Raw genomic sequence first — 20,768 nt, forward strand, 5'->3', positions numbered from 1 at the left:
AGCTGGTCAGAGTTTATTAAAAGAAATAGTTTGAAGTTTGTACTCTAAAATAGATAAAAGGGATTAGAGAGCTGGGAAAATGTTTTTGGGAAACTCGACAGCAAAAAATATTAAGAATTTCACAAAAACTTTTCTGTTAAGTTCGTAAAATCAGTGATTTTTTTCAAGAAATAAACTGAAAACTACAATTCCCTCAACGCAGTTTACGAGTGGGGCCTCAGTTCCGGGTGTTTTCATGCCGTTTTTCTTTGTCTTTTTTCTTTTTTTTTTTCTTCCAGGCTTATAAAACTGTCTTGAGATTGACTTGGAAATTTTTGCATGCGTATAAATCACATACCCAAGAATCTGACAATAGTTCTAACATGTTTTGTTCTTTTTTATTTGTCTGATTAAAAAAGTAATAAAATGATACAAATGCCAAAGTGTAGCTGCTGTTTAAACTGTTGAGCAGACGTCTTTCAGGTCTTCACTTTGATGGCGCTTTTCGTGTTTTTTTTTTTGTTTTGTTTTGTTTTTTTTGTCTTCTGCCAGTGGAATGTTAGTATGTGAGGGACAAATGATAACTCCAGATCCACGGTGAATATGCGAAAATCATCATCTCGCTGACTTCCGGCGGCATTTGATTCGTCGCGTATGACATCAGCTGTGGAGTGAGTGTGCAGAAAAAAGAAAAGCCCCGGCGCCCTCTTCTCTCCCCGGTTACTGAGCATGACACAATGTCTGCCGGTATAAAAAGCTAGAGCCACTCCTATCAGCGCTCCACTCGCATGTCTGGCTCTTTTGCAAGGAGTAGGCTAAGATAGAGGGGGAGGAAAAACGAAGAAGAAGAAGAAGAAGAAGAGGGGAGGGGGCCGGCTGCTGGTGGGATCCATAGGATAAGCGCAGGCACGTATAGAAAACAGAAAGGAGAGGATGGCCACGCTAGTAGAATCTGCAGAAATGGAGACCTTGGGCGCCCAGAGCAACACCACCGGGGCTTCTCCGACGTCCTCCAGCCCCTCACAGCACTTCAACGACAGCAAGTTTTACCTGCTGGTGGTAATCGGGGAGATCATATCAGAGGATCACCTCAAGTGTGCCATTGCGGACATAGAGAAAGGTGAGGTGGAGCTCATGACTTTACATTTTTCCCCATCTGTATGCTTTGCAGGACTTTACGCACGGCGCAAATTACTCAATTGTGACGACTCTCTCCCACTTCTCTTAGGGGTTTCATTTTAAGATGATTTTACTCAATATGTCAGCGCAGCACCTTATAGGATCTGAGCAGTTCGGATCAGTAGGGTTTCTTTTGTACCCCTCTCGGCCTGGTTGCTGGTTGTTGTCCACACATGGGAGACAGCTGACGGTAGTGATTCAGCACCATAACTGGACATTGCGTCATTAAACCAGCGCATCACACATCTCTACATGTCCAGTGCAGCTGCGATTATGTCCCCCTTATTCGGGCTCTTTGCAGATGCGTAGGCTTTTGTTCCTCTCTCCACAGTTAGAGCAGACAGCAAGGTGGTGGTTGAGGGTGGGTGGGTGGGAGGGGGAGAGGGGATGTGGCCGCTCATTTTGTGCACGGAGTTTGCGCTACGCTTTGTGTCCTCAGACTGATCTGATTTCCCTATAAATCAATCAATTCCCTTGTGCATCCTGCGGGAGCATGTTTCCATCATCATCATCATCATCCTTATCCCGCATCCAGCTCTCTCATCCCCACACCGGCTTGTGGGCGTGGCTCAGTCCGCACTGCGGTCCCTACGGAAAGCCATGAGGACCCATCTTTGGGCTGAGTGGGGCGGGTGTTTTTTATACAGTTGCTGCCGAGGCCTGCCTTCTAGGCCAGAGTGCATTGTGTTGTGTTGAAGAGGAGTAGGAGGAGAAAGATGTGGCGCAGTAACTGTAGGAGGAAGATCAAGTTATTTTATACTCCAACACCATAACAGAGCTTTCTATAAAGGACATCCTGATTTTCTTATCTTAAAATGCTGATTATGCTTCTTCATAAGGAACGTTTTTTTTGTTTGTTTGTTTTGGTTGTTTTTTTGTATAACCTGTGGTAGTGCCACCCTAAATTTCTATATTTTGGTAATGTTGATTGTAAACATTGACACTGAAAGCTTATTCTTGGCCTTGGTAAATTAGAGTGACAAATAAATGTGTGCACTGTAAAAATGAATTTTGGACTGTATTTAATATTGGATATTAAAATTATTGAACTTTTAATAATGCATTCCAGTTTGTTAATTTGATGTTTATTTATTGTTTTTTTTTTATTCTTTAGCGACTTCATTTTTAAAACAAGGCCTTTATAAACATTGTGATTGGAATTTATATTAAATGGTTTAGTCAATGTTTGGGCTGATAGCCTGTATGGGTTTTATTATCATGGAATATATTATATGATAATTAACAACAACAAAGTTAGCAACTCTCTGAGAGGGTTTCTGTGCTACAAGAAGAATTTGAGTTGATTCTTCAGCTTTAGCTAGCTTAGCAACAATCCTAATGTTAAAGTAAAATCTGCTAGCAAGCTGGGGTTTTAAGTCTTAATTAAGCAATTGTTGCTATTCTGCTGCCCAGCTATGAGACGGTAAGAAAGAGGCTTACATGTATTTAACATTTCTTTCAGGTGTTAAAGGTCACCCAGGAATATTGATTAATAAACATATATAATGTATTTAAATTATTGCATCAATTTAACTGGTTAAATTCTTACCATGTGTTTCATCAGTGTAAATACTCCTGTGTTAAACTTATTATTTTTCACATTTAATTATGTTATTGTGTCACAACAAACTATCGTTGAAACAGAGCCTCATTCCTCAAACAAATTTGCCATTTGATTTCCAAAACCATATTTTTTCTTTTATTCATTGTTTTTTAATCATGAGGTCATCACAAGGCATAATTTATCCACTAAAAAAACCAAATGATTAGAAGTTAAACAATAAAACCGGTGCAACAATTTGCTCATATTTTATTTGGGTTAGTTCAACTAATATTTCTGGATAGGAGGTAAACTCATCAAATTCCAAATACTTGTTAGAAATGTATTTGATTATCTGATTTGTCCTCCCATCTTAAAAACAAGAAATTAAGAATTAATTTGCAATGAAGACAGAAAATGTCTCTGAAATGGTAATACGCTTTTGAAATCAGTTTTTACCAAAACGGTATAATCAACCTTTTCTCTAACATCCAACCAGTTAGATGGATTTCTCTTTGGCAGCAAATGTTTCAGATGTTTTGTTTATATATATATATATAGTGTAGATCGGATGATGCTATGATTCATCACAACTGAGGCCACCATCGCCTTTGGCCTTGGGGCAAAGCACAGAAAGCATTATAGATGTTTCCTACTATGGATCCCTTTGCTCGTGCCAAATCTGTAGCAAGTCTAGACACGATCGCCCCAAGATTTTCCAATGAACCGGAAGCGGAGGATCAGCAGCACAGACGTGTGGGTGGAGAGGTTTCTAAGTGTTACACATGCTGGGTGATCTGAATGATTCCTACGCAGAAGATCAATTTCTGTATGTGTGTTCCAGGGATCCGTTCGTGGGACACCAACCTCATCGACTGCAACCTGGACCAGGAGCTCAAGCTGTTTGTCTCCAGACACTCGGCTCGATTCTCCGCAGACGTCAAAGGTAAACTGGAAGTAAAACGGAGTGTGTGCCGGTGTAATTTAGCACATGCTGCTTAGTTTCCTGCGCAGATGGGAGACAGATTAAAGGGAAAAGACGGGAATCCCAATCTTTCCCTGCTGTGTGGGAAGCTGCTGGCTCTGTGGGCGGCATTTTACTGGCTGGGTTTGTGTCCATTTGTCCTCTTAGAGGGATCGATCGCTGTAGATGAACAGAGAGATTTTGATTTTTAACAAGGAAGGTGGGGTTTCTGTAAGGTCAGCCTCTCTTCCCAAAAGCTGTTGCCAAGAAAGAAAAAAATGTTCATCTGAGAACTTAATGAATGAGTCCAAAACACAACATGTCTTTGAAAGGATCTTGGACCTGAAATCTTACTAAATTAAAAATGGTAATTAGAATGCAGTCTTTGTAGCTTTTCCAATTTATAGAAAACTTGAAAGTCATTCAGATCCCACGCTGATTTAAGTTTAATATAATCTTTTTATTTGACCCACATTTTCATTTAGATTGTAATAATAATAATAATATGAACTTTTTTGGGATGATTTAGGCAGGGTCTAAATATGAGCCTGTTGATTATTGAAAAGAGAATTAAATGAATAATACATATTTTTTTTTTTTTTTTTTATAAAATGTGAATAGATTTTTGTTGTTTTTGTTTTAGGTCGAATAAAAAACATCTAAATCTGCCAGGCGGATGCATAATTTGAACATTATATCCATCAATATGTTTCTCTTTCTGTTTGGACAGAGAGTTTGTTTGACTGGAAATAAAAACCTCTCAATTGCTACACATAAAAAACGGTAAATCCAGGTTATAAAAACGACAATATTCACTGAACTGTTTAAACCTTCAATTTTGCAATAAAACCTGTTTTGTAGCTTACAGACCATCATGAGATGGCTGGGAGAAGATTTTGCATATCTAGGATTTTCATCTTTTTTTTTCTACAAGGTGAATCTGAGAGGCTGATCAGCCACGCCCGTTTCTGCTAGATGCTGCAGGGGTGGGCTGTTCAGAGAAGTACAAAGCCAAGTGCAGCTGTGTTGCCTCTGTTCAGTCTAAACCCCCACCGTGTCGTTACCTTTCTGTCTGTTTATGTGTTTCTTGGTACAGTCTTGGCACAGTAACGCAATGACTTATGGGAATATATTTTTCCAGGCGTCTGCGCTAAAATCTTCGGCGTCTTAATAAAATGACTGCAAAGACGTCTTGGCAAACCTGTTACATGGATTTAGTTTTTTTTTTCTTCTTCTTTTATCTTAAGTGGCTTAGACAGAAAAGCAAGAAAAAAACAGCTGATCGATGTCGTTGGCTTGTCTTTTCTATGTAACTGAGGTCTGTCTGAAAAAGGGCGTGGTCGGGGGACGCTCTGTCAGAACACAGAGCTTTCAGCACAAAAAAGACACATTACCAGCTGATTGTAGTTGGGTTAATGATAATATATTTTTAAACTGAAGTCCAGTGACACTAGATTGAGAACCCCTATGCCATAAAAGCATTCAAAACGGCTCATTTCTCATCCTTTCATGCTTCTGTTTCAGCTAGAAAGAGAAGCAACCTTCACCCAGATTTGCCCTCTCACGTTTTTGTAGCGTCTACCCTTTGCAAAGTAAAAATGAAATAGCCACTGCAAAGACAGAGCAGCTCCATCAAACCAACCCAGACATGTGGTCTGTCAGTGTGTAACATGGCCTTGACCCTCGGCGGCAATGAAAGCCTCTGTCTGGCTCTGCTTCGCGCTGGAAATGACCAGCAGGATTTAACACTTCCTTGGACGCGAACTGCACTCATCCAGCCAGCAAACGCAGCAGATGAAAGGACAAGTTCTATTTTGTCCTGAAATTATTCCTAGAGAACTAGACTACACCAAATGCAGAGATCAATCTAAAATGAAATTTAGTGGCGCTCCAGCTTTCCCCTTCCCATCCTCCATTCCTTGCTCTCCATCTTTCTCCCGATGTGCTGTTGCCTGGATGCACAGTTGATTTGGGAGTAATTAGCAGCACTGGATCCCCAGTGGCGAGGGTCTGTCCGCGAACATAAAGGAGGGAGGGGGGAGGATGTAAAAGCGAGAGAAGAGGCGAGCAGGGGACCAGGGGGAGGTGACTGCAAGGGGGATAAAATGCAAAAGATTAGGGGGAAAGATGAAGACGAAATGACAGATTAAAATCTGGTAAAGAAGCCATGGCTTTATCACCCATAGCTGTCTAAGAGTAAAAGTCGGATTAATATATTTTCTTGTACCGTTTGCTTTGGAAATTCAAATCTTTTCTCAAACGGAATTTGAACTCAACTCTAAAACGATGAAATCATGTTCTGAGTCCGATCTCCAGTTTTGACTTGCAAATAATCAAAAACCTTTTGTTTAAAATTTGCTTTCTTCTGAGAATTACAGAAGAAGCTTTTTTTGCCACTTGAGTCAGTTGTGATCTCATAATATTGTAGCTTAAAGGTTCAAAACAAGGCTATGTTTTATTTTTTACCTCTGTTATACTTCATAGCTATGAGAACTTAGAAATATGTAGGCTCTCATTCTTTAGTTTAAACAGCTGTTTACGCATTTAGCTTGAATCTTATTGTTGTTATGGCGACTTAGTGACCCCCACCAGCAAGATGCAACTCTTTGCTGTAATCTTCTAAAACAAATCAGTGTGAGATGTTTTATTTGATGTTTTTTTTTTTGGCTGCTGTGGCTGCTGTGTATTCCACGAGGAAAAGGTTGTTGGACAAAACAAAAACATTAATCACAATGGTTTTTAAATAAATTAGCATAATCCATAACAACCTTTTACGGAAGCAGCTTCTCATCAATCTAAAAGCCAAAGTGTAAATCTGCTTATCCCAAAATGTCAACCAAATAGTCTCCAAGCAACCACTGCATCCCTCACTTACAGTCATCTGAAGAAAACAATTAACTCCAATAAAGATAAAAAAAAAACAATAATTTTATTTAATATCTTCCTATTTTTCAGCACTGAAAAATAGGCACTGATACGGGAACAGTATTAAGAAAAACCCTCGGATCAGCTGCAACCATCCATCAGCCTGACGGAGGACAGAGCATCCATTATGGTGTGTGCAGGAAGCCTTGACCCTCACCAGGAGCCCCTCAGTCTCCTCCTGCTGGATATTAGATGCTTCAGCTATAGATTTCCCAGCACTGTGCTTTAGGTGGAGAAAATAATGAAGCCTCAGCGTCGACTCTATACCTCGACTCCATTAAGGCTGCTTGCTTGCCTCTGGGATTTTTGACTAAAGCGTTTTTGGTTATAATTAGTTAGTTTGAAAACAGGTCATAAAAGGATATGAAAATTGCTTGTGGAACTGTGACCAGATGATGGAAAACAAAACTGAGATCTTTTTTTTTTTTGGTTGTTTTTCTTTTTCTAAAAGGGTTTGATAGGATCTAATGAGTTAACACCACACGACAATGACTGCTCTAGATGCTCCTGATAGGCTTTCAATAACATGGTGCAGTGGATTGACTGATCAGTAAGTCGGGCCACTCAAAAGCAGCGGCGGTGCCATTATCTGCATGAACTGGCCGTGTTAGATGTGCTGGTTCTCTTTTTAACCCGGTTGTTTGGGGACACAGGAACAAGCGACACTGAAAGTCAGTTTGGGATAAAGCCAAAGAAAAAAAAAAAGGAATGAATCTGAGTGGATGTCATGATGAATTTCCTTCACCATCCTGAAACATGTAAGAAAGTCAAACAGAAGCAGCAGGCATTAAGTTGTTGTAAGAATCGGTTTTATCATTTGGTGTGGTGCCATCCTGATCAGTGTTCCCATCCGGTTCAGTCTGGAGCCAGGGTCGCTGTGCCAACCTCGCATTTTCTATTCAGCGGGAAGGAGAATGCTTGGCGATGCAAGCATTAACTCCTGCTGAGACAGAGTCCCTCTGGTTGTTTTTTTTTTTATTTTTGATCAAAGTAACGGCAGAGCCAGACGAGCTTCACGGCAGAATCTGTCATTTCCGATGAAGTGGCTCAGACTAACCGTGATGGTGGCTGCCTTGTGGCGTTGTGCTTTATTTAAGGGTTTTTGTGTTTTATGTTTCATACCAGTAGCTGGTGCAGAACTAACAGCGAGAGGCATCGGGAAACGAGATGCCTCCTTATGAATACATTATCGATCACAGATTTATATATACTGCTTGGCATATAGAAACATGAGTGGGATGAAAATTAGACTAGGGAGATTGCTTATTCTCCTATTTCACTGACACTGTGATAAGAGCTTTCTCGTTTGTTCTCAGAAGAGCTCAGCTCATCCGTTTGGACTGCGACTTTCTCAGAACGAGTCACGGCGACCCTGGCCGACCCGACACTTCACTCCAGTTGAGATCAAGCTTTCATCACACCGACCAAATATGATACACTCACATTTGGCTCTTTGATCTTGCTGAGCACCAACCACACCCAAAAGCACTACTACTAATTTCCCAAACACTGATTGTGGTCAGGTGGCTTGCCAACCTCTTTCCAGCTATATCTTCTGGTTTAGACCTTGAAAAGCAAAAGAAAAAAAATATATATACGTATGCAGTTGAAAACAGATCTTGACATACATTGAATAAAAAGTTATTTGTATTTATTTTGAATAAAAAGTCTGCTTTGCATCAATTATAATGGCCAATATAAAGAGTAAAAGTATAACAATCACTTACATGCATTTCACGATAATTTGTCAGTGAAAGCCGCTGTTTTTACTTTGTATGCTTGATCTGGGGCTCAAACATACACAGAGGGATTGTGGGATTGATTCAGTAAAGGTTCACTAGGAACTGTTTCCACCCACCCCCACTGATCATTATCAAAATCAATCACCAAGAACCAGAGATGATTGAGAGCCTTTCACTTACAGTCCCATAGTTGTCCAGATTGACAGATTTGTGATGTGAAAAGAAATGTTAGATAATCCCTAAAGGTGACACTATATTGATGTTTAAAATTAAATCATTAAAACAAGGCAAACTGCTGAAATTGTCTTTTTTTTTTTTGCCATGATACTGTCAAAGGCTGAAACACAGACCTTTGTATTTCCTACATCTTTTCTAATCAACAATATTTGCTTAATACCTTAGATGTTTGTTTCTGGTATTTGTTTTTATTATGGTATTCTATTGTCTCTGCAGTAGTTTAGTCTAAAATATTTTGGTCCAAAAATTTAACTATTATGAGTTAAAACATTAATTTCCAGTGTTTATGTCATTTTAAGATTGCAACGAGTAAAGGATATTTTGTGCTGTTTATATTACATGCTAAATATAGTAATATGATTTTATTTACAGTTTTAACATGGGAACCTTTTCTTCACTTTTTTTCCAAATAAGTACATTGTGAACATACTAAAGGAGTTTCTATGAACTAAATATTGGATAAAAAAACTCCCAAAATAAAACTTATAGTATTTGAACATTTTATGAACATATTTTACAGTTTCATTGTAGCATATCTTAGCATCATTGTGTGGTTGTCCTGTTTTTTTTTTTTGTTTGTTTGTTTGTTTTTAATTTACAGAGCTGTTTTTGAAATATTAAATCTTTGGTACTAGCAGATTTTTAAACCGCTGTTATAATTAATCTCACTTTTGTTTTAAGAGAAATGTTATCATTCAACAGCACAAACACCTATTTCCAACAAAGTGAAATCTAATCTTGAGACAGTTTTTAATGTCAAGAACTCATATTAAGGAATGTGTTGTCCTTCCCCCTACAGAGATCCCATCCATCTTGCTGATGAAGAGTTTCACGCTGCAGAGGCCGTTAACATTTGCACAGTCACATTGTTGCTGTCAAGACATCCGTGGTTGATAAATTGGATGATAAACTCATTTGGCCACAGCTCCTCCTAACAATAGCAGAGTTCGGTGTGACTTTGAAAGGCTTTTTGTTTGTTCGTCGTGATTCTGATACAAACAGAATCATGATTATTTTCTTGTTTAATCGCCAAAATGTTTACATAAATTATCAAACCAAAAGTACAAAAAGTCAAGATGTTGAATGCTATTTACATGACTTAAAGGTTAAAGTGCATCGCCCATGATAGGTGGCATCAAACAAATAATATAAGCAGGCAAAAATGACTTAAGTGAACAAAAAACTGTTTTTGTGATCCAGAAATCACTAAAGTAGCACTAGTCTGACAACATGAAGTAGGCAAAATAAATAAATAAATAAAAATCATAACAAAATAATAGATGACAAATACAGTCATTGACATCTATCAGTCTGGAAAACTTTGCAAACCATTCTTAAGGACTCCAGAGAACCAAAGTGAACCATTATTCTGGTTTACACAAAATATGGGAATGTAGAGCATCGTTCTAAAAATGTGGCAGGCCTGCAAAAACTACTCCAAAGCAATGACTCATACAGGAGGTCAAAAAAGAAACCAGAACATCGAAAGGACTGCAGGCCTCAGTTCCTGCAGTTAAGGCAAGTGTTTCATGAAATTGAAAGAGAACTGGACCAAAACGGCCACAGCAACAACCTCTACAGTTCAGAAATAACACAAATGCCTGTGAATGATGCATGGGAAACCAAGGAGAATATTGTTTTTTACTTCATTTATTGTGTCATTTACTCATGTTTAACCTTTGACGGATTATCTGAAACATCAACAAAAATGCAGAGAATGAATCTCTTAGGAAGCAAATGTGTATAGCCAAAATCTTCACTGATCATATTTTGTCATTTGGTTCTTTCCAGGGCAACGAATTCTTCACCATAAAAGCAACATCCTCGAGACGGTTGTGCTCATTAACCCTTCAGATGAAGCCGTCAGCACCGAGGTAAAATGAGCCAAATCCGCTGCTGGCATTGTCTCATTTCCTTACATCTTCCTTTGTTGTCTTTTTCTCTTTAAAAAGAGTCACAAAATTAGCTTGACTTCCTATTGTTTTGTCCATTAAGACATTCACAGACGATTTGCAGCGCGACAAGAACGATTGCTCTGGTAGTTAATGCTGGTGGCTGGTGTGAAAAAGACAGGAGGAATTAAATCCAGGGAGCTGGATTAATGCTTCATTATGCAGCTTATGTATGTTTTTTGGTTCTTAGCACTTCAATCAGGAGCAGAGGTCAAACATGAGTTTGTTTTGTGTCATTGCTCCCACTGGCGCCTCCAGCCCCTCGTCTATGTCTATAGTCTAATGTGCATTAATAATATGCCACAGCACTGCAAGAATGAGTGGGCTTGTTGCCAGAGTGGCTAATGCTGCTGAGGTGGAGCAAAATACCAGCAGGAAGGGAAAAGCAGATACAGTAGACGGATGAGTGGACAGTGAGAGAGAGTGTGTGTCAGCTAATTAGCTAATGGATCTGACTGACACATAACTGGTGGTGTCTAAGATAAACCTCACTGCTAAGCTGATTGCTGCAACAATAAGATTTTGCGTTAATGTTATGCTCGCATGTGTCACCACTTGTCTTTCTAAAAAAAAAAAAGTAAGTGTAAATCCATTGTTAGATGTTGTAATTTATCTTCCCCACCCCCCAAGTATACTCCTATCACTACAGCTGTTATTGTTGCTCTCTCTCTCTGTCTCTCTCCCTCTCTCTCTCTCAATTTGCAGGCTCGCTTAATGATCTCTGACACAGCCAGACACAAGCTACTGGTCCTCTCAGGGCAGTGCTCAGAAAAAACGGGGGAACTGATTCTTCAGTCTGGATCTTTCTCTTTCTGCAATTTCATAGACATATTCACTGATCAAGAGGTGAGATTACATGCAAAAACATATCAATATGACTTATGTCGTGCACAGATAAGGTGACCTGAAACAAGACGAAAATCGTTACATTTCAGACATTATTGGGTGTTCATCTACAAATATACATGCATAATTCTCCGTGTTCATTGTCTATTAAATATGATGTGACTCAACTGGAAATGAATAAACGAAGAAATCTTGGAAATTTATTATGAAATTGTTTTATTTATCTTTTTGCTTGATTTCAATATTATTTATTGAGATATTAAAGTCTACATGCCTCAGTGTGTTTCAAATGGACGGCAGTGACATGCTACATAAAATCTAATACACGGGTGGGTCTAAATTATTCCTGAAGCATTTATTTAGGGTAAAGTAAACACACAAATTACCCTAAACTGTTTAAAGAGCATTCACCAACTTAAAAAAAAGCATTACAGTGGCTTTGGTAATCACCATTATCAAATTGTCGCTAAGATAGAGTGGAACAGTGAATGGAGCAAAACTTAGCTAATGTATCCAAGAGACAAAATCATAAAAAAAAAAAAAAAAATGTATCGAGGAAAACCACTGATGTTGAAGAATTATTACAGTGGACATCATCGATTATCATGACTGGCAGCTACAGAGTTAATTTATGTGGAAACGGCCATGACAGTGATAACAATGTGTACTTTTCATTTCAGACCACACTGTATGACAGTAGGTCAGGAACCAGGTACAGTAGCTTGACAGTAAAACTGATCACTACACTTCCCAAACATCACCAAAAATCTTTACAGTCATACTCTGTATAACAGTGACATTAAACTTACACAAGCACACACTGTTGAAAAAAACTATAGGTCATAGTTGGAGGATCAGACGTAGTCTAAATTCAAATGTTTGTGAAAAAGATATGTAGTGTTAGTTTTAAGATTTACTGAGGTATGCATTGTGGATTGGTTTCTTGTTCGAAAATAAAACTCCATTTATTTCTTTTCCTTGCACAGATTGGTGAATTACTCAGCACTATCCCCCCAGCAAACAAAGCCAACCTTACACTCTCCTGCCCTGAACAAGGAGATTGGAAAAACTCCAACTTGGACAAACACAACCTACAGGACTTCATCAACATGAAACTAAACTCGGCTCTCATCCTCCCAGAAATGGAGGGTCTCTCAGAGTTCACCGAGTATTTATCAGAATCAGTAGAGATCCCTTCTCCTTTTGACATGTTGGAGCCCCCGACATCAGGTGGATTTCTCAAACTTTCTAAGCCATGTTGTTATATTTTCCCCGGTGGTCGAGGAGACTCTGCTCTCTTTGCTGTAAATGGCTTCAACATGCTCATTAACGGCGGCTCCGACAGGAGGTCATGCTTCTGGAAGCTGGTGAGACATCTAGATCGGGTGGACTCCATCCTCTTGACTCATATTGGTGAAGACAATTTGCCAGGCATCAACAGTATGCTACAGAGGAAAATGGCAGAGCTTGAGGAGGAGCAATCGCAGGGTTCGACAGCTAACAGTGACTGGGTGAAGAACATGATTTCTCCAGATATCGGCGTTGTCTTTGTGAATTTTCCCGAGAACCTGGAAAACCCTGAACCTGATTACAAAGTGCGTAGGAATGTTGAGGAGGCAGCATTCACCCAGGTGTTCCTCAACAAGCTAAACTTAAGGATCGAGCCTTTGCAGAAGCCTGTAGGAAACACCATAGAACCAATCACACTTTTTCAGAAAATGGGTGTTGGGAGGCTTGAAATGTACGTGCTCAGTCCTTCAAAAAACAGCAAGGAGATGCAGCACTTTATGAAGCAGTGGACAGGAAGTGAAAATGACACTACCTCCATTCTTTTACCGAATGGAAAAGAGTCTGAATTCCCCCTTTCCTACTTGACGTCAATCTCTTCACTCATTGTGTGGCATCCCACAAACCCCTCCGATAAGGTTGTACGGGTTCTGTTTCCTGGAAATGCCATCCAGGACCACATATTTGAAGGCTTAGAGAAGTTAAAGCATTTAGAGTTCTTGAAACAGCCAGTTGTCACTCAAAAAACTATGCCTTCCAGTACCCCATCCACACCAACACTGAAGCAAGCAAAGATGAAACACAGAACAGACAGCAAAGAGAGCCTAAAGTCTACCCCAAAGCCATCACCAAGCAAAGCCATGCGGAAGATTTCAAAGGAGGAAACACCAGAGAAGGCAAAGACAGACACAGAATCAACTCCTGAGAAAACACTGAAGTTAGATAAAAAGGAAAAGGTCCCCTTGAAAAAGGAAAAGGCAAAGCCACAGGAGAAAGAACCAAAGGCAAATGCAGATCAAACTGGACAAAATGAAACTCCCGAAAAAAAATCCGAAGCAAAGTCTAAAATGGAAAAAATTAAAAAGGAGGCCAAACCATCAGCAGAAAAGAAAAAAGAGGTTAAAAAAGAAGTAGCAAGGAAGGATGAAGCTAAGAAGGAAGAAAAAATAAAGAAGGACGAGGCAAAGAAAGTTATAAAAAAGGATACAAGAAGAGATTCTCCAATGAAGGAGAAGAAGGAAGAAAAGAAAGAACAAAAGAAAGATGCAAAAAGACTCTCCAAAGATGTTAAAAAGACTTCAAATGCAGGTGAGGAAAAGAATCTAAAACCAAAGCCACTGAAAAAGGATGACTCTTCAAAGAGAGATCTGGGAGCTCCTTCCAAGTTAAAAGATAAAGGAAAATCAAAGGTGATAAAAAAAGAAACGAAGGTAGAAAGCAAACTAGCAGCAAGTACTGCCATTGTTGCAGAAGACCCAGAGGCAGAAAGATTCCTGATGTCCTCCCCAGAAGACCTCACAAAAGACTTTGAGGAACTTAGAGCTGAAGAGTTTGTTGAGGATGATGCAACTGTTCAGCAAGATGAGAAATTGGCTTCGGTGGCCCAAAACGAACAAGTGATACAAACCAAAGAGTCACCTGAAGGATTAGAGTCTGTGGATGAGGGCATAACAACAACAGAGGCAGAAGGTGACAGTGGAGGGACTCCAGATGAGCAAGTCCTGAAAGGCAAGCTCAATGGCAGCGCTTGTGAGAAGTTCGAGGATGAGGGCACTGTATTGGAGGAGACATCTGAGGGAGGGAACTATGATGAGAAGGGAGAGACTGAGGAGGTTTATGAGCCACAGGAAGCAGAATCAGACAAAAATAACCACCAAAATGAGCTCCAAGCCAAATATGATAAACCGGAACAAAGAGATGAAGCGGAGGACAATGATGATATCACAAATAAAAATGTAGTAGAGGAGCATCTAAGTCCTGACACAACAGAGAAGCAAAAGCTCTTTGAATCAGCTTCACCCAAAGTGTCTTCCCCAGTTTCTCCTGCTGCATGCACCCGTGATGAAATTCCTCCTGTTGGCTTTGAGAGCTTCACAACTTCAGATGAAGAGAACCGTGATGAGCCACCAGAAGAGTATACAGTCACATCGGGTTACACGCAGTCCACTATGGAAATCTCCAGTTTGCCTACTCCCATGGATGAGATGTTGACTCCCAGGGACATTTTGAGTGATGAAACACCCAATGACGAGACAGGATCTCCATCGCAGGATGCTGAAAGGTTTGGGAAATCAGAGTCAGCAGAGTTTGAGAAAAAGAACCTCTCTCCACTTCAAGATATACCGGGTACAGGTTTTTCTCAGAGTGACGTCACAGAAGGCCAAGACTACCACCATTCTGCTTTAACAGTATCCCCCCCTTCGCCTCTAAAAGAGGATCTGTTTTGTGAAGAGCTTCCATCAGGTGGAATAGCTGAAGAATTTCCAACTTTTCAAGAGTCAAATGAAAGGCATGACTCAGTCAAACTTTGTTCGGTCTCCACAACATCTCCTGTTGTTCGATCTCCCTCAGTGGAGGTTAAGAACATCATTCATCCTTCTTCAACGATGGCTGCTCCAATAGAACTGTCATCCACCCTGGCAAGTTGCACCCAAGCCACAGCTGATTCCTACAAGAGCCCTGATGACAAACCTTTGGAAGGAGCTAGTTCGCCTCAGTCCTCTGGTCACACACCGTACTATCAGTCACCAGTTGATGAGAAAGTAGAAACTCTACCACCTCTTTCAGAGGACAGCTCACAGGGTCCAATTATTGTGGATGTCACAAGTGATAAAGAAGAGTCCTACAGTGGAGTTACTTCTGAGCCTAATGATCCAGCAGTAGAAAAATCATCACCAGTAGATAGGACAGATTCCGCTCCAAGAAGCCCATCTATACCTGAGCCTGAATCCCCACAGGAGTCATCACCCATCGATGCAGAGGCTAAGAAACAGGAAGAGATCAGCCATTCACTGCTGTCCTCAGCGCCACTGAACAAACATGAATCTGACTCCGGTGCTTTTACAACTTTTAAAGAAGAGAGTAAAATGTCTATTTCGGAGGGCACTACATCAGACAAGTCTGAAACTCCCCTGGAAGAAGTGGTTGCAGAAGATACATTTTCACACTTAGCCTCAGCATCCACAGCTTCTCTGGCCACTAGTTCATTGCCAGAACCGACTACTGGTTCTCCTTCTCTGCATGCTGAGGTAGGCTCACCTCACTCAACAGAGGTTGATGACTCTTTGTCTGTCTCAGTGGTTCAGACTCCAACCACCTTTCATGAGGCAGAGGGATCACCAACTAAGGAAGATAGTCCAAGGCCAATGTCTATCTCCCCAGAAATCTCACCTAAGACTAAAAGCAAAGTGCAGACGCAGGACACAAAATCTCCAGAGCATTCCACTATGTCTTTAGAGTTTGGCCAGGAGTCACCCGATCATTCCTTAGCCCTGGATTTCAGTAAGCAATCCCCAGAGCACCAGTCACTGGGCAGCAATTCTCATGCTACTGAAAATGGTCCAACTGAAGTGGACTACAGTCCCTCAGATGTAACAGAGGTAAAGGCATCTAGAGAACCAAAATGTGCAGAAAACCCTTTGCTTTTTGAAGGAGGTGATTCAGCCCGAGCCACTTCGGCAACCCCTTCAGATGCATCTCAGTCTTCTGTTACAGCTCCATGTCAAATGGCAGAGAACCTACATTCTGCTGTGGAGCAGACAGATAAGTCTCCATCCACCCCAAAAGCCTCATCTCTTACCCTGTCTCCCCATTCCAATGAACCCTCCCCAGTGTTAGGAGGTCCCCTGGCTAATACGAGCATCAGTCCAGTCTCGGAAACCACAGCCAAAATGGATTCGGAGCAGAAACTTGACAAGTCACCATCACCTCCCAAAGTTCCTTCCCCATCTACATCTTTCAATATTCCAAAAGAAGATACTCTTTCCCCCAAAACAGAAACAAATCCATTCAAATGTGATGACTCTGTACTTGAAAAGAATTCTACAAGTCCAAAAGTTCCTTCACCATCAGAACTACCTCTCTCCTTTGAGCCTTACGATTTTAATTCTCCCTGTGGCTCTAGGGAACCAGACTCCCTTAAAAAGAGCCTCTGTGCTCCATCCAAGACAGATGTTGATCTTTGCCTTGTGAAATCTTGTGAGTACCGTCACCCCAAGACTGAGCTGTCACCATCATTCATCAACCCAAACCCTCTAGAATACTTTATTAATGAAGAAAACACATTGGATGAGGAGAAGCCCCTGGCCAAGTCAGGTGGTGGACCCCCGCCACCAGGAGGTAAGCTGTCTGCCAAGCAATGTGAGGATACTCCACCCACATCCATCAGTGAATCTGCCCCATCACAGACAGACTCAGACGTACCTCCAGGAACAGAAGAGTGTCCTTCCATCACAGCAGATGCAAACATTGACTCTGAAGATGACTCTGAAACTTTGCCGAGCGACAGAACTGTGACATACAGGCATGCTGATCCACCTCCACTGGCACTCAGGGACTCTGCTCCAACTTCAGGTAATCATGATGTTTGTATGGTGGACCCAGAAGCCCTCAAGGCTGAAGAAAACCTTCACAATGCAAATACAGATGGCGGAGACAAGACCAGAAAGAAAAAGCTATCGAAAAAGTCCTCATCGCCAGCCAGGAAGAGTGGTCTGTCCAAAGTTAAGGACTCAAAGACTGCTTCTCCAAAGAAGGGTGTTGGAGAAGGAAAAGATGTCAAAAATGCAACCAATACGTCTGCATCCAAAGGTGTGAAAAGCTCTGCATTGGGTGGGTATTCTTTTAAACAAGATCGTCTTTTATGCTTGTGTTGTTGTACATACAGTATTTGATGCAGTTGAGACTTTGACTAAGACAAAAACCAAAAATCTTTTTCAGGTACCGGAAGTGGGAAAGTGCCACCTCTGTCCAACTGCCCTCCTGTGTACATGGATTTGGTTTACATTCCTAATCACTGCAGTGCCAAAAATGTGGATGCTGAATTCTTTAAACGTGTCCGCTCTTCTTACTATGTAGTCAGTGGCAACAATCAATCAGCTCAGGAACCCAGTAGAGCCGTCTTGGATGCTTTACTTGAAGGAAAAACCCAGTGGGGAAACGGCATGCAGGTAAGTTTTAAGTAACCAGTGAGCTTGTAAATATCTCCAGTGCTAAAAACCTGTAAAAGATTGGAACAAATTCATCATTGATTTAAAAAACTTGTTTTTGAAGAAAGATTTTCTTCGACTAATTAAGATTCATCAGAATCTTACCTGTGGTGAAAACCTGACATTAAAAAAAGTCTTATAAATTCCAAGTAGAATAATTGTCCAGTAAATATTCTATGAGAACATTAAGTAAATTAGAAAGCAATAAAATCATGGCAAATGATTTAGTTGAAAGTGAAAAACATACATTGAATTTGTGGTTTTATATTCCTTGCTTTTGCCATCGTCCTGCACAATATTGATTTTTTTTTTTATTTGCTTATCATACAATGAGACTATTTTGTGTTTGCCTCATGACAACCTTGCTAATAAATTCAGAGATTAATAATACTCAGAGCAACTTAATGATAAAAACGAACAAGTACAAAACTTTTGAGGTTTTGAGGTGCTGACCATTGCATTTAAGTCACTGACAACTCAAGACTACTCCACACAACCCCGTAGCAGAAATATGCACTGTTCCTTTAAACCTGCAATCAGTGTTCTGACCAGATTCAGAAATGTACTCTCATCAAATAATTTCCCTTTGCTTCCTTAAGGTTACTCTAATTCCGACCCACGACACAGATGTGATGAGGGAGTGGTACCAGGAGACCCACGACAAGCAGCAGGAGCTGAACATCATGGTTCTGGCCAGCAGCAGCACAGTTGTCATGCAAGATGAGTCCTTCCCAGCTTGTAAGATAGAGCTGTAGCCTTGTTCTAAATGCCAGAAAGGAGTGTTGTCTTCAAAGAAAACCAAACCCATGTAGCACTAAGCTTGAACTGACACAAAAACACTGAATGAAATGAAAACCTGTAATGACCATTAACTAATGTTACCAAAAGAAGAAGATTAGGGCCTTCATGTTTCGGCTTGATCCTGATGAAAGGATCAAAGAGACGAAAACCCAAATAAACCAGCAGCACCCCCTGAATGTCCAGACTTGCCAGTTTTAATATAGTCACATAATGATGGTACTTTTTTTTTCCTCGGATTCTCCTGATCAATACTTATCGATTCTTTTGTATTATCATAAAGCTCTGTAATATTCAGTTAGAGCTTTTTGGCAAGCAGAACAACAATAAAAGCTGTTGTTCTGAAACAACAGCTTTTATTTGCAACAAATGGGAGGAAAAATGTCTTTCTGTAACTGCCTTAGAGAGTCAAAGTGAATGTAGAAGACCTGATTGGATGAACAACGCTGAAGACCCAATAATTACTAAATGGTGACAGCTACAGTGAGAAATGATAATAGACTTGAGATCGATGTTCATTAATATAATGACTGCTGCTACCAATAGAATCTGTTTTTTCCTTTAATTTTTAAGTTAGCTGAATTGTATTATTTATTTAACTATGCCAACAATATGTTTTGCAGTGAGCTATGACAGTAAATTAAAACTTTTGTTTATGACTATTTAATTTTTTACATCATTTAATGGGTTCAGAAAACTCTAGTGTGTACAAAATCATTTTATAGACTTTATTGTCTGTAAAAGAAATGTAGAAGAACGGCTTTAATTTTGGAATATCTGTTTTACTTGCAGATTTTATGCTAATTCAAGAAAAAGGGAACCTTATCTTATTTCTTAGAAGTGTTTTTTTATGTAATCAGTGAGTGAGCTAAAGCCTTTTCCCATTGTAAAGCTGGCAAAGCAGGATATTTTCATAATCCTTACAATGTCTTGTTTTTCTAAATTGTACTATAATTATAAATAGCTTTGTGGCCAATAGAGTGGTTGGGAGGCATGCATGAGTTATGCTATACTGGAAATTTTCTTACTTTTAATGAGGTTTTTGCTCAGAATTGCTTTTAGGACGTACAAGAAATTACAATGAGAGAACAAAAGACTAATTTTGAAAAGGGGGGGGGGGGAAAGAAGCACCCAATCAGTGATTTTTGCAAGTTTTCAATGACATATGTACTCCACACAAATTCCAACAAAAGGCAGTGGCGCCGTAGTAACAGAAAACACGACCTTGGGCACAATGTGTCATACATTTTCATTCTCAGCCAAAAAGAAAAAAAAAGAACAAAACATGGGTGAGAACGACAGCAAACCAACTTCTCGAAGAATCTCGGTCACCAGGGAGTCAGCACACAGAGGTGAGAGTGATTGGCTTGTGTGTTTCTTGACAAAAGTATGTAAAACCAAACACTAGACACTTTAAAGAACAAACATGACTCACATCAAACTTACAGTAAACTGGCCACTAATCATCTCTGACAGGCCAGCATATGGAGGAACATTTAAGCAACCACACACTGATTACATGCTCTGGTATTTTGGGCTATCCAATGTAGTCTCATTGGGTATTTCTTAAATGACGTCAGTTTTTCATGATACCACCACAGACTGGTTTTCCCGCAGGGGAACCTCAAAACCACCACATCACCACGAACGTACTGTCAAACTGAACTGACATTTCTCTTCTCTGTTCTCTGGTTCCTTCCCTTCACTTCCTCTATTTCTCTTTCGCTCTCTCTCTCTTTGACTATCTGCCTTTTCTTCCACCATGTCTTTCTCTCGGAAGAAGTTTAAAAATGTTTGTCTGCAGCTGTGTGGTATATTTGTCTTGTGATTCTGGCATCCCTTCTGCCCTTTCCCCCAGACTCATATGTAACCTATAGCAATTAGTTTCCTTAGTGCTTTCAGATGTTTGTGTGCTATCTGTCCTCTACAGTACCTGTTATGGCAAATCTTATGTAAGAGTAACCACAAATTAAAGGACAGCCACAATAAAATCTGTTGTGAAAGAATAAAGATTTGTCTTCTTGAGTTTTTCCCCCTGCCCCCATTGTTTAAAGCCAATTTTTATTAACATATGATACAAAGAGAGTGGAGAAAATGAGTAAATTTACAACA

The 20,768-nt window shown here is 40.1% G+C and overlaps 1 protein-coding gene across 1 annotated transcript; it reads left to right on the forward strand.

Moving 5' to 3' along the window:
• The first annotated feature begins 656 nt into the window (after positions 1 to 656).
• On the forward strand, positions 657 to 19,922 carry map1b (microtubule-associated protein 1B). Its single transcript, XM_015039396.1, has 7 exons — positions 657 to 1,099; positions 3,543 to 3,644; positions 10,358 to 10,440; positions 11,224 to 11,364; positions 12,351 to 17,481; positions 17,590 to 17,819; positions 18,458 to 19,922. The coding sequence occupies exons 1-7, from the start codon at positions 913 to 915 to the stop codon at positions 18,611 to 18,613; spliced, it is 6,030 nt and encodes a 2,009-aa protein (XP_014894882.1). The 5' UTR covers positions 657 to 912; the 3' UTR covers positions 18,614 to 19,922.
• Positions 19,923 to 20,768: the final 846 nt, after the last annotated feature.

Source organism: Poecilia latipinna, unplaced genomic scaffold (assembly GCF_001443285.1).
Source record: "Poecilia latipinna isolate Pla-1442-1.1 unplaced genomic scaffold, P_latipinna-1.0 Scaffold470, whole genome shotgun sequence".
Classification (NCBI taxonomy): domain Eukaryota; kingdom Metazoa; phylum Chordata; class Actinopteri; order Cyprinodontiformes; family Poeciliidae; genus Poecilia; species Poecilia latipinna.